This window comes from Dama dama, chromosome 17 (genome assembly GCF_033118175.1).
Source record: "Dama dama isolate Ldn47 chromosome 17, ASM3311817v1, whole genome shotgun sequence".
Classification (NCBI taxonomy): Eukaryota; Metazoa; Chordata; class Mammalia; order Artiodactyla; family Cervidae; genus Dama; species Dama dama.
The window spans coordinates 29,220,197-29,234,854 of record NC_083697.1 but is presented as its reverse complement, the minus strand read 5'-3'; the positions used below and the strand labels follow the sequence as shown (position 1 = coordinate 29,234,854).

Below are 14,658 nucleotides of genomic sequence, written 5' to 3'. Positions count from 1 at the left end.
CGGCATTGTGCTTATATCGTTCTTCCAACAAATATGTGGTATTTGAATGCAGCACATGATGAGCCTGAACTTCCAGTCTCCCACAAAATCACTTGGATATACTGCTCATAAATTTGTATGCAAAAAACTCCTTACTGGGCAGTTTTTTATATCTAGTGATTTGTTATTTTGAAGGGAAAGTAACATCTTTTTAAGTCCTCTGTTATCCTCCCACTGTGCCTTTAGCTCTCTTAAGAAACAGTTGCAGAACTCCATGTGAGAGCATTGTACAGCTTGAATCAAACAGTTACTGAAGAATTAAAGTAGAGAAGATTATTCCTATCTGGACTCCTCCACACATCTCATAGAACTCTGAAAAGAATAAAGAGAGGGGATGCTTTGAGCTCTTTGGGAGAAAACTCCCATGAAGCATTTTTAGCAAATTATTCAATTATCATATTTTAATTAAATCATGTTAGAATTAAGGGGATGATGTGAAGAAGGCCACAGGAGATGGAAGAAAGTAACAAGTGGCAAGTGTAATGAAGGGATCTCAGAATGCCTGATGTATTATCCTCTGATTGTCCCACAGAGAACAATGTTTAAGGAAAGGCTGCTAATGTTTTGGAAGCCTGTGTGAAACCTATTATTATTCTACCAAAAGTACAGAAGAGTAATCCCTTGTTTACTCAGAAGAAAAGGGGCAGAGGGAATGATGAAAGGAAACAAGAACCTAAATTATAAAATATTTTATTGGGTTAACATCTGTCCATATCTTGTTACTTAATTTGCTTCCTCAAGATCAATGATAACTTGATTTATTTTTTAATTCTTGGTGATTAGGATGCTAAAAATTTTAATTGAATTTTTGTGTGAATTTTTCTGTCTAGATATTTCAATCCAATTATTGATGATATTTTTGATTAGTCAACTTAAAGCAGTTCCTTTCTCAGTTCGTTTAACTGTGGACATCAGTAATTCAGCAGATTGGAAAAGAATATTGTTCTGTTTTCAAGGATAGAGGAACATTAAATCTTACAAAATGTAAAGAAAAAAAAGCAAAGCCTTCCTGATGACTGCAATCTGAAATCAGAATCTAGAGAAAAAAACAAGAATAACTGGGAAGGGGGACTTCCCTGGCAGTCCAGTGGTTGAGACTTCTCCTTTCAATGTGGGGGGTGCGAGTTTGATCCCTGGTGGGGAAGCTAGGATCCCACATGCCTCTCTACCAAGAAACAAAAACATAAAACAGGCACAATATTGTAACAAATTAAATAAAGATTTTTTTTTTTTAAAGAACAACTTGGAAGAAATATTTAAAAATCAAATACCTAATGGACTTACTCTGTCCAACCATTCTTCTCTAAACCTTTTCAGATAGTTATGACCATCCAGAGCATAGGACATACTTAGCAATCAAAACTGCTTATGCCTAAATTAATGAATACTCTTCAAGTATCCTGGGATTTCATGGTGTAATAGGAAAAGTAATACATACTTCACCAATGATAAACTATTTGGAAAGAACAACAACAAAAAAAACCCTTGTGTGAAATGTTTGTCAGAGTCAAGATTTTTTAAAGGGACTGGACATGTTCTCTAAAGGTTAAGGAAATTATTCAATTATTTCAGTATATATTACTTTTTTACTGGAAGGAAAGGAATTATGAAAGCCAACTATTTTTCCATTTTAAGTGCAGACGTTTCAGATGCCCTATGTTGAAGACTGCCAAGGGATTGCCAGGAAGTTTCATTGTTGCTAAGTCAAGGAATTTTCCTGAGGAAAAGGAAAAAAATTAATTGGCACCATTTCCATGGAAACTAAACAGATTTCTTCAACTCAGTTTTCACATTTTGAAAAAAAAAAATAAGAAAAATGCTGAGGACTTTGGATCACAGATTAGAAGTTTCCATCAAAATACAGTTTTAAAGTCAGTTTTTCCAAATTACTTTTAAAATTAGAAAAATTTTAAATCAATACCAGAGCGTTGTCCCCAGAATATGCTGCTACCACCCACTTCCCAAAATTGAGCGCCACATAGTGGTCAAGGGTTTGCTCCTCAACGTGGCTAACCAGAGAACTGAATTATGGCAGTGGGTTTAGAATCAATCAGAATTTTGATGTCTGAGTCTTATTAACTAAGCTCATGGGGACTGATTTATAACCTCAACTCCAATCGATTAAATCTATAATATGGGAAGATTCCTTCCAAGTGACAAGAATGCTTGCATTCATTAGACACTTGCCAAATAATGAAGTTTCTATAAAACATAATTAGTAATTAGAAGACTAGCAGGTGAACATGATCAAGTCAGAGGGTGCTGGAGGAATTATAAGAGCTTCAGGGACATGGAAATATCTGGTTTATTTTTCCTGCCTCACAAAATCATATAATAGTCTGGGGTAAAGATTGTTCATGTCTCCCAGACCTGTTACAACTTTTTTCCCCATTATATCTTTTTTCATGGGCTATACCAAGAGCCCTTTTTCTGTCTTCACCAGAATAATCCCATTGTATTAGCATAGTCAGACCTCAAAGATGATGCATGGCAATTGGTGAGATTTAGCGTTCTTAGCATCTTTAACTACCTCTCTGGTCATGGCCACAGATTTGTCCAGTCACACAGTGAAATAATAATAATTTCATCAAGCGTGTGTTGTTGCTATCATGCTTGAAAGGCAAACCCTATTTTTGAGGGTTGGGGTTAGTAGGGAGGAGGGAGGAGGATCATATCCACCCTAACCAGCTGCCTATCCAAGTAACTCTCAGTCCTAGGTGAGCACACAAACTATTTGTAGGGCTTGTAGAATTTGATTGCCTATGTCCTACCTTAGACTTGAACAACAAGTGGAACACATGAGAACAGCCATGTGCTATAATAATCACCTCAAACCAACACACAAAAAACAAAATCTAACCAAAAGGAACGTTTCACAGGCCATATTGTGGTCAAACCTGGCCTCTAAATATATTATATTTAAAAAATAATGTACACAATGTAATTTCAACTTTTTGTCATGTTTAAACCTTTCCATTTTTGCCATGTTTAAAACCATGTTTCAGTCTGTCTCATGTAAAAATTCAAATCTCCAACCACTCCCTATTGTATTACTATATCATTTGCTACAAATGACTTTTGATATTATCGTTTGTCATCATGCTTTCCATATTGTTTTCTTATACTTGAGACACATTTCTCTAAACTCATAATTCTATCAGAACTGGGAAAATAAAGACATATCATGAGAATCATGCCATCAACAAAAACATAAAAGAAAAAATATTATTGATAATGAAGACTATTCAGATGTGTTTAACAAACAGGCACTAAATCTCTGCTCAATCATTCTATCTGGCACCTGTAAGCTTTGGAGTTTGCAACTTGTAATATAATCTCTGCCCACTAATTCTTCAATGCAGACTGAAAAATCGTTATTGGCTGGTCTTTTCATGGGGTGTGCATGCTCTTGGGAAAGATATAATCAGGGAATGCATCTTATATGAGCTCTCTAAGTTCCCAGCACTATAGCAGTTTGATGAATGTTAAATAATAGAATTTTCTGTAAGTAGGAGACCTAGGGAAATGCAGATGGTATTACCTTTATGTGGGCAAAAGAGAATACTTGTCCCTGAGGTATTTTCATCAGGCTGTTTTTGCCAATACTTGATATATTAAAAAGAAAACGGGAAATTATCAAAATGTGGTTATATGTACTCCACAGAAGAATAATGGCTTCAATTCTCCTTTTCAGTATAACTTACATGTCTATTTGTCATGTTGTTTATGGAAGATTTTTTTGGTTAAAGTCATACCTGGAAAAACTTGTGTAATAGCTGAGGTCTTATCTAAAATGGTGATGCGTCAACAGCACACAGTGGCCTTTCAGAAATGCTTGTGAAGGAAAGGCATCAAAATGATGGAATTCTTATTAACAATGGAAACAAAGACTTTTTAAAAAGCTAATAATGAAAAAATGTTAATAATAAAAAAGATACTAATTCCAATTAATTTTAAGGCTTAACAAAGGAGACTGAAACAAATAAAATCAGTAGTTCACCTACTGACCCCCAGTTATCCCTCTCTTTGTTGTTGTTCAGTCGCTAAGTCGTGTCTCTTTGTGTCTCTTTGTGCAGCCCATGGACTGCAGCATGTCAGGTTCACCTGTCCTTCACCATCTGAAATTTGCTCAAATTCATGCCCACCGAGTCAGTGATACTATCTAACCTTCTCATCCTCTGTCACCCCCTTTTCCTTGTGCCTTCAATCTTTCCCAGTATCACAAGTGCTAGTTGTTGAACGTTCTCCCCACTGCTGCTCTGGTCTTTCCATACACATACAGAAAAAGTAGTTCTCTAAGTAGAAAGCAGCCTGAGATCCTGCAGTAAAGAAAGCTGTGTGATGGAAAGAGGGGATGGGCAAGAAGAACTACTGTTTTTTCAGGAAGTCAGTTGCTTGCAGACCTATCAGAACATAGTGCCAAAGAATCACGCTCCCCCCATACGTAACAAACTTACACTAGACAAAACCACTAAGCCCTGGGATTTTGAGTTGTGAATTGCACCTGCCAAAGTCTTATGTAGTCCTAAAGCAGAAAACAAAATTTGATCTGAACACAAGGAATGGGAACAAAGGATAAACAACCACCAAGTCTCTTGTTGAGCAAGATTTTATAGATGTGTTCTCTTTTAAGAAGATTGACGAAGAGGATAAATAAATAATATAATAACTTCAAAACCCAAGTCAAAGGAAAGAAAGAATTTCATCATGAACACTCAGGTTAATTATACTTTGATAAATGATTTATTTAATGAGTGAGGTTGTATCTTCCCAAGAACCATCAAGCTATCAGAAGGAAAATAATGTGAAATATTCATGCATGCCCCCCACACACAAAATGAGATCACCTCAACTAATGACTTGTAATTATCTAAGTCTGAAACATTTTACAAACATTTTAACTTTTTAGAAGATAACTGAAAAGAAGTATGAGTTATTTTGAATTTTCATTTATTAAATTAAGCTAAACTATTCAGCTTTCAGTGCTAGACTCTTGTTGTTGTTCAGTCACTAAGACATGTCCGACTCTTTACAATCCCATGAACTGCAGCATGCCAGGCTTCCCAGTCCTTCACCATTTCGCAGAGTTTGCTCAAACTCATGTCCATTGAGTCAGTGATGCCATCCACCCATCTCATCATCCATGACTCTCTTCTCCTCCTGTCCAGAATCAGGGTCTTTCCCAATGAGTTGGCTCTTCCCATCAGGCGGCCAAAGTATTTTAGCTTCAGCATCAGTCCTTCCAGTGAATATTCAGGGTTGATTTCCTTTAGGATGGACTGGTTGGATCTCCTTGACGTCCAAGGGACTCTAGAGTCTTCTCCAACAACACAGTTCAGAAGCATCAATTCTTCGGCAGTCAGGTGCTCAGCCTTCTTTGTGATCCAACTCTCGCTGGGAAAACCATAACTTTGACTGTATAGATGAAGAAATAATCCCAAAATATTGACAAAATATCTTAACTTAGATTTTCTGTTTTAAAAATAAAAGTCAGTTTTAAAACTTAGAGAATGGTATAACAAGAATTTGACATAAAGGACTACGTGATTTATTGGGAAAAGATCACAACCTAAGAAGTTTATATTTAGTTTGCTAATTAGTTTGTTTAGCTTGCTAATTAGATTGTTAGCTGTTTAGTTTGTTTGTATAAGAAGAAAATTATATTTTTTGGATATCTAAGATTTTTTTTAAAAGATAGCATTTCTATGTCATCATCAAAGTATTCCCCAAGATATCTTCTAAGTAAAGGAATGACAGTAAAATTAAAAGCTCAAATAGAAGTTATAGTGTTAAAGAATTTGTGGTGAATAATGAATTCAATAAAACATGGAATTAAGTGTAAATAATTATTAACCTTTGCAACAACCCTATAAGTAAAGGTATTAGACAAACTGAAGTTTACAGGGGTGGGGTAAGACAGAGCTGAGATTTGTACCTGTGCTTGTCTGATTCTAAATACCATGTTATATATTTTCTTTTATAACAGATGTTGGTTCAAATTTGGATAAAAGACAAAATCAAACTACATCTTGCTTTTAAAATATATACTACAAAAATATACTGAAGAAAATAAAAGTTGAAAATTTATGGTCAGTAATGATTGCTTAAAGAAACAGACACAAAGGAATTATTTTCAATCTTAATTTTAGAAAAAATATAATTCAAGGCAAAAGTATTAGGCAAAGAAAATTACTTCATTTATTTAAATTCTGAAATCCAAATAAAAGCATGTTATCCATGTTCTTTCATGAGACAAATGTTAAAGCATTATAATATTTAAATAAAATGTAGTAGAATAAAAGAATGTGACAAAACCCACAATAGTAGTGACACATTAGAAATACTTTGAAAGTTTGATAAAATAGTAAAAATGCAAAAAAAAATAGAATAGAAAAAATTAAGATAATGTTAGTTTGTGCTTAATAGAATATATGCTTTTCAGGATCCTTAACTGATAATATGCTGTATGAATTTTTTAAAATTCATTTAAAAATGTTTTAAATAAAATAAAATTCATTAGAAATGTGACCTATTCAACCCACTTTCTGATCTCATATGTTAAGAGGCAATGTCATAGCCCTAAATCTTTAGTTAGTAACAATTAAAGGAAAGCAAAGGAACTAGACAGTAAGAAAAAGAAAAACTGTGGAATGAAACCAATGAAGTAAATCTAGTAAAAGTTGAAAATTAATAGAACTTAAAGAATTCACAGATATGAAATGTTGACTAAATCTAAAAGTTTATTTTTAAAAGGAGTAAATTAGCAAATCCTCTGGCAAATCTAGCCAAGAGAAAAAGTCAATAAGAAAATCAGTCATGAGAAACTGTCAGTATATACAATCAGAGGAAATGCTTATTTTATTTTTTTGTGTCTAAAAATATATGACTTTTCAAAGAGAAATACTAATTAACAGAATTATGTCAGATGATAATAATGTCTCAGTATGGGTTTATCAGTGGCAACAAATATACCACTCTGGTGGGTGATATTGATAGTGGCAGAGGCTACCCATATGCGGGTCTGGAGGTATGTGTCGATCTCTGTTCCTTCTACTCAATTTGACTGTGAGCCTAAAATTACTCTAAATAATAGAGTATATTAATAGAACAAATTCAACTCAATAAAAAAATTATGTCAAGTGATGAATGGAATTTTTTAAGGAATGTTTGTATAAATTTTAACTCAAAAGATTACCCAGGACAAGTTTTGTCGCTGAGTTATTCCAAACTCAAGTAAAACAGAATTTTCATATTTTATGAATCATCCCATCATTACTGACTCAATGGACATGAGTTTGAGCAAACTCTGAGTGAAGGACGGGGAGCCTGGCCTGCTGCAGTCCATGGGGTCACGAAGAGTTAGGCACAACTTAGCAACTGAACGATAGCAATGATATTACTTTGCAGACATCATGAAAGAAAAAAAATATTCACTATACACTGAAAACAAAAAGTTCCTGCTAAATAGGGCCAGTATACCATTTTCTCACATGAGAAGATTAAATAGGCTAAATTGTTCCTAAAATAGTTTATAAATTTAAGGAAATCCCAGTCATATTGAAAGGACTTTTTTTCCTTTGCAGAGAGACAGAACAGTTTGGAATAATGTGTTTAAATTTATAAAGCTGATAAATAAATAAGAGCTGAAATGAGGTAACCATTTAGGAAAAAAAGAGATCTAGGCATCACCATTTCCCACGTGTGTTAAGGTTTACTACTTATGCAAAGCAAAGCTATAGTATTTAGTGTTACATTGGCGTAAGAATCACCTAACTGTGAAAGAATGGTGTAGATTATAAAATTACTGAAAGTTTTTGTTCTTTTTTTACTGACATATGTACAACATTGATATGGTTAACACTTTACCATATATACAATTTTGCATCCTGCTTTTGTACTTGTTCTTATATAATAAGCACACTCTGTTGCACGTGGTCTTTTAAAGTATTGATATTATTTTAATGACTACCTAATTTACTTATTAAGTAAATACTTCACATTTTAAATTCTTTGTCATTGACCAGTCAAGTTGTTTGCTTTCAATTTTTCAGGAAAAAAGTGTTCTTCTAGCCAGTCCCTTGGTAATAGAATTTTTATGAAAAGCTTAATTTGCTTTCTTACTTAATCTCTAGGTTCATATGTCCACCAGATGAATTGCTTGATGTTTATTTGACCAAAACTTGATCAGATGGAAAATCTTGAAAAGAAAAATTGATCTGAAAGGATCAAAACTTTAGAAACTGTAGTTTGTCTTGAAGCTTTTACAATAAGAGAACAAGAGTCTGTCTATACGTACAAATAGTCTGACAAATGCTTTTCAATGAAAATTATGTTACACTCATACTATTATGTTATTATTTCATGCTAACTCTTATGAAAATTAATAATAAATATAAATTTGAGGAGGAAGGAAAAACCTTTACATCCCCCATAAAATAATAAACTAAATGCAATAAAGCAATCTATCACAAATTATAGGTTACATATTTTGGTTTGATTAGTTTGCCCTTAGGAAGAAAGGTGGTAAAATGCCTAATCATTTTTCTTTGCAACTTTGTCATACCTAATAGTAATTTATCATGACAATTGTTTTTAATATTTTTGTGTGAAAAAAAAAGAGGAAAAAGCAGATGTATGTAAAATTAGTCTAGTTGTACAACTCACTTTCAGGGCTCAATCTGTCTAGAATTTTTTTGCTCCTAAATTGTGTTCTTTTGTTCTGTCTGCCCAACCATGCAAAACTGAACCCTGCCTCCTCAAAAAAAAGTCATCTTGGTTATATTTTAGTAGCTAACATTTGAAATATGAAACGATAATTGAAATGAATGTTAATAAAAGAATTCAATATTTTTGAATTCAGTTAAACCTGCACGTATAGCGATACTGAAGCTGGGGCCGTTTTCTGGGAAGACTTGGCTTGCGATAACTTCTATAAATGCAGAAAATCCAGCTGCACGGGTTTTTGAGATAAAAATGGATTCACACTTAGGCAAAGGGATGACAGAAGTGAGGTGCTAGTTAAATGGTATAACTGTTAAATGACGACGCTAAACCTCCACACTCTGGCAAGAATGGCACATAGAATTCTACTGCAGAGGGCATCTCACGAGTTGAATTGGAGCGTGGAGGCCTATAAAAAGCAAGTGGTATAAGAAACAAGAGCTTAATTCTTATGTGTGCTTTTGGCTGTTGGCTGACTTTTGTTTCTCCAATTCCCCTGAGATCGCGTGCTCTACCATCCCTGAAGGAAAAACTTTACAGTATTGGAATCTGTTGGCATCTCGTTAGTCCTGGGGTTTTAGGACTTCTGAAGATGAAAGATAAGCCAAGAAAGCTCCCATGAGAATCAGAATGATTGGCCATGGAGCAGTTTTATGTGCTTGTGAATCTTTACAGAAAGGAACCCTCTCTGTGCCCCCCTTTCTGAGATTCACTGCTGGAATCTCAAAACTGAAAGACATGAGAGGCCATTCCAAGACTGCCTCATGGCTCAAGTTCCCATCAAATACTTAAAACTGCTGTCAAGTACTTGAACATCTCATTTCTAAACTAACCCATCCTATCAATGAATCTTTAATACTATAGAATTTGTAATGATGCCCTCCCCGTTTCCCAAATCTTCATCAGTCTGGTCTAGATACAATCTAAATGATCTACTTCTTTATTTCTTTTTTCAATTTGCCACTCTCTTTTATGTAAGACCAAGGTACATTCGCAGGATAGAGCTGTGTACACAGAGAGAGCACCAAGTTACAGGTTCCAGCCCTTAATCAGCAGCAAGAAGTTATTCTCACCAGCGCTAATCAGTTTCAGCAGAATTACCATTACTTCCTTAGAGTGATACTCTCAGATAATATCTGTTTTACTATCAATAGTTCATATTTTTTAAATTTATTTTATTTATAGTATAGTGATCTACTTCTTTCTTGAATACGAGTTCCCAGTAACGAGCAGTTTCTCCAGGGACATACCCAACTTATCACCACCAGCCTGCCTGCAGCTTGGTGGGGCTACCTCTTCCCCCCTAGACTCTGGGCATATTTGGACCTGATAGCACCTAAGATGTGTGCTGCCACGTCTTATGCAGTAAGTATGGTCATAATAGAAATATGTAAATGGGAAAGTACAAAACTCACATGAGTTCTGCAGCCAGGCAGGGAATACAAGGGTGATGTCATCCAAAGACAGAGGGAGTGACAGAGATCAAGAGAGTAGGGTCCCTACCAGCATGTGCTTCATTTATGGCTTGCAGCACTGTGTGGATAAATCGAATGCTGATTTCACCTGTGGTCTGCAGTTTGCTCTCAGTATGCCTCAGGCCAGTGTTCTCGGTGGTGTTTGCAGCCACAAGTGAAACATCAGACCACCTACTGTTTGTTCTCACTGTGCCAGACAACTAATACATTTGTTGTTGTTGTCGCTTAGCCTTGTCTGACTGTTTACAACCTGTTGGACAGCTCCCCTGTCCTCCAGTATTTCCTGGAGTTTGCTCAGATTCATGTCCATTGAGTCAGTGATGCCAGCCAACCATCTCATCCTCTGCCGCCCCCTTCTCCTGCCCTCAGTCTGTCCCAGCATCAGGAACTTTTCCAATGAGTCAGCCCTTCGCATCAGGTGGCCAAAGTATTAGAACTTCAGCTTCAGCACCAGTCCTTCCAATGAATATTCAGGTTTGATTTCTTTTAACTAATACATGGCATGCTTCAAAATAAACTCTTTTGAAAAGGAAGCAGTTCACTACTACAAAACAACCAGAAATTATTTATTTTAAATCTTTCAGGAATAAATTTTCAAATGATCCTAAACCTCTTGTGACATTTGGATGTTGGTTGAGATCTCTTTTCTCAAAGCTGGAGAGATTATGCTTATTCCATAAATATTTATTAGCAATAATAATATTACCTTTAATTTAGCTCTCTATGTGGCAGGCCCAATGCTAAGTATTTTGTGCACATGTGTGTTGTGTGCTGTGCTGTGCTTAGTCATCCAGTCGTGTCCAACGCTTTGCAACCCCATGGACTGTAGCCCACCAGGCCCCTCTGTTCATGGAATTCTCCAGGCAAGAATACTGGAGTGGGTTGCCATTCCCTTCTCCAGGGGATCTTCCTGATCCAAGAATCAAACCGGGGTCTCCTGCATTGAGGGCAGATTCTTTACCAGCTGAGCTACCAGGGAAGCAGAATTAAAAGTAATTCTCCCAAAGGAACATGAAGTTGGCACTGCCCACAACTGGTGCAGTACAAAACTTTGGTTGTTGCTGTTTCTCTCCTCATCCCTTTAATGTTTTCACTGATGAGACACATTCTTTTCACCCATAACTCTAGGTCTGAGGATGACAGTTTTTAGAAATGCATTAAAAAATTTGTACTGATTTGTTCTGTAACTGCCTAAAGACTAGCTGGAATGAGAAACTCAAACTGCTCTTTTTTTTTTTAAGTGTTTTTTTTTTCCCTAGTTGTCATTAAAACACTTCTCATGAAAACACCCTTCTCTCATATTGTAGACAGAGGTCGGATGGAGAGTCAGACCTTCTCCACCGTAAGGGACTGCCTCGCTGCGGGACAGGAGGAGCTCATCCTGCTGCAGGAGAAAGTCAAGAATGGGAAACTCTCTGTGGACGAAGCCCTGGAGAAGTTTAAACACTGGCAGATGGGAAAGACTGGCCTGGAGCTAATTCAGCAGGTAATACAGACTCCACTCTTCTGCGGCATGCTCCCTCCCTTGCAGAGTCCTAGCCTCTTTGTAAATATTTAGTCTTAACAAAAAATACAGGTAACAGTTCTTTCTTTCATTTTTAACTAACCACAGAAAAAAGGCTTTAAATTACCGATTAAAAGTTTAACAATATCCAGGTTTCATGTTTACAAACCACTGATGAACTCAGTGCTAAGACTGAGCGTATCATAGCTAATATCTAATCAACGTATAAGGCTGCCCTTAGTAGAGTGAATGTTTTATGAATCTCATTGCTGAAATTAAGGTGAAGCGTCTTTACACTAACGTGCTTAGAATTCTGAAGAATTTATTATTTAGACCAGACTTAAAGGGAACAAGAAAATGATTAAAATCATATCAGACAATAGTGAAGTCACTCAGTCGTGTCCAATTCTTTGCGACCCAATGGACTGTATAGCCTACCAGGCTCTTCAGTCCATGGAATTTTCCAGGCAAGAGTACTGGAGTGGGTTGCCATTTCCTTCTTCAGGGGATCTTCCCAACCCAGGGATCAAACCCGGGTCTCCCGCACTGCGGGCAAACGCTTTACTGTCTGAGCCATCAGGGAAGCCAATAGTCAGACAATAGTCCTGAACAAATTTGATGTTTTATATTCCCCTTTACCTTTGGAAAAATAAATATATATATATATATATATATATCATGATTTGCATATAGATCAGTCAGGATTTACAGGGAAATTATGCCAAGAGTATTAAATTCAGATAAGCCTGTCTTCTATAAAAATAATTTGCATCCTGAAAAGGGATTGGAGTAAGTGGTTCCAAGAGGAGAATGAAAACAAATATACTATACATGTAATATAATATACAGTCCATGACAGTCCTCAGTGAGGGGATTCAAGACTGTATTCTATCTATCCAACAGGCCATACCACTCACAAAATATTTCACCAGTTTTTTTCTTCTCCTCATATAAAGCCCCCAGTAGCTCAGCAGCCAGTTCTCAGGCAGCCATCTCATTAACTCAATTAAGCCCAAGTATCAATAATCATTAACAGCCTAATATGTTACCTTTCCCAAAGGATCATTTTTCCTTTAAAATAGCACTTAAGAAGACATTTTTTAAACAACAGAGAAATGAATCAGAATAGTGATTCAAGCAATATGGCATATAGACAGGAGATTGTTTAGGTAAGGGGACTTCCCTGATACATGTGTGGTCACACACCTTGTTAGAAGTCGCCTGTCTCGCAGGATAGCTCTTGTTGCGGTTTGGTGGCTGGACCTGGTCAAGCTTTTGCAGTGTGAAGCAAGGGCAGTTGTTTTGCCAAACAAATGTTGAGAATGCTAATTGTGGAGCTCTGTGATGATGGTCATTCATGGTCAGAACTACAGCATTGCTCCTCAGTCCACACTGTTGCCATCACCAGCAAGCATCCCTCTTATCCTGAAGTGGGTAAAGTGTGCCCAAGTACTGAACTGCAGACCACTTTCCTGATAATGCTAGAAAATAAGTTTATATACGTTTTGTTGAGATAAGTCAATCGTACTTTAGCCTCCTTAGACCTTTCTCTAATAAAGTTTACAATTTAAAGTGATCCAATGTAAATACCTTCTTGTTAATGATTTCACTAGTTGCTTTATCAAACCCTTGGTTGTTTCTATTTTATTTGTGGATTTATATTCAGTTGTTGTTGTTGTTCAGTCGCTCAGTCGTGTCCAACTCTTTGCGACCCATGGACTGCAGCACGCCAGGCTTCCCTGTCCTTCACCATCTCCAAGAGCTTGCTCAAACTCATGTCCATTGAGTCAGTGATGCCATCCAACCATCTCATCCTCTGTCATCCCCTTCTCCTCCTGCCTTCTATCTTTCCCAGCATCAGGGTCTTGTCCAGTGAGTCGACTCTTTACATCAGGTGGCCAAAGTATTTATTGGCACTTCAGTTTCAGCATCAGTCCTTCCAATTAATATTCAGGGTTGATTTCCTTTAAGTTTGACTGGTTTGACTTCCTTGCAGTCCACGGGACTCTCAAGAGTCTTCTCCAACACCACAGTCCAAAAGCATCAATTCTTTGGTGCTCAGCCTTTTTTAAGGTCCAGCTCTCACATCCATACATGACTACTAGAAAAATCATAGCTTTGACTATTTGGGCCTTTGTCTGCAAAGTAATGATCTGCTTATTAATACACTATCTAGGTTTGTCACAGCTTTTCTTCCAAGGATCAAGTGTTTTTAATTTCATGGCAGCCATCACCATCTGCAGTGATTTTGGAGCCAAAGAAAATAAAGCTTTCACTGTTTCCATTGTTTCCCTATCTATATGCCATGAAGTGATGGGACCAGATGCCATGATCTTAGTTTTTTGAATGTTCAGTCTTAAACCAGCTTTTTTACTCTCCTCTTTCACCTTCACCAAGAGGCTCTTTAGTTCCTCTTCACTTTCCGCCATAAGGATGGTGTCATCTGCATATCTAAGGTTACTGATATTTCTCCTGGCAATCTTGATTCCAGCTTGGGCTTCCTCCAGCCTGGCATTTCACATGATGTACTCTGCATACAAGTTATATAAACAGGGTGACAGTATACTGCCTTGATGCACTCCTTTCCCAATTTTGAATCAATCTGTTGTACCATGTTTGGTTTTAACTGTTGCTTCTTGACCTGCATACAGATTTCTCAGGAGGTAGGTAAGGTGGTCTGGTATTCCCATCTCTTTAAGAATTTTCCACAGTTCTTTGTTATTCACACAGTCAAAGGCTTTAGCCTCGTCAGTAAAGCAGAAGTAGATGTTTTCCTGGAACTCTCTTAATTTTTCTATGATCTAGTGGATGTTGGCAATTTGATCTCTGGTTCCTCTGCCCTTTCTAAACCCAGCCTGTACATCTGGAAGTTCCTGGTTCATGTACTGTTGAAGCGTAGCTTGAAGGATTTTGAGCATG

At 36.6% G+C, this 14,658-nt stretch overlaps 1 protein-coding gene across 2 annotated transcripts in view; it reads left to right on the top strand.

Moving 5' to 3' along the window:
- BANK1 (B cell scaffold protein with ankyrin repeats 1) overlaps nucleotides 1–14,658 on the top strand; it is a 311,689-nt gene that overhangs the window by 286,445 nt on the left and 10,586 nt on the right. For both annotated transcript variants that reach the window (XM_061164327.1, XM_061164326.1), the window contains exon 12: nucleotides 11,543–11,721. In XM_061164327.1, coding sequence (XP_061020310.1) covers nucleotides 11,543–11,721 — 179 coding nt within the window. The remainder of the gene's footprint in view (nucleotides 1–11,542; nucleotides 11,722–14,658) is intronic.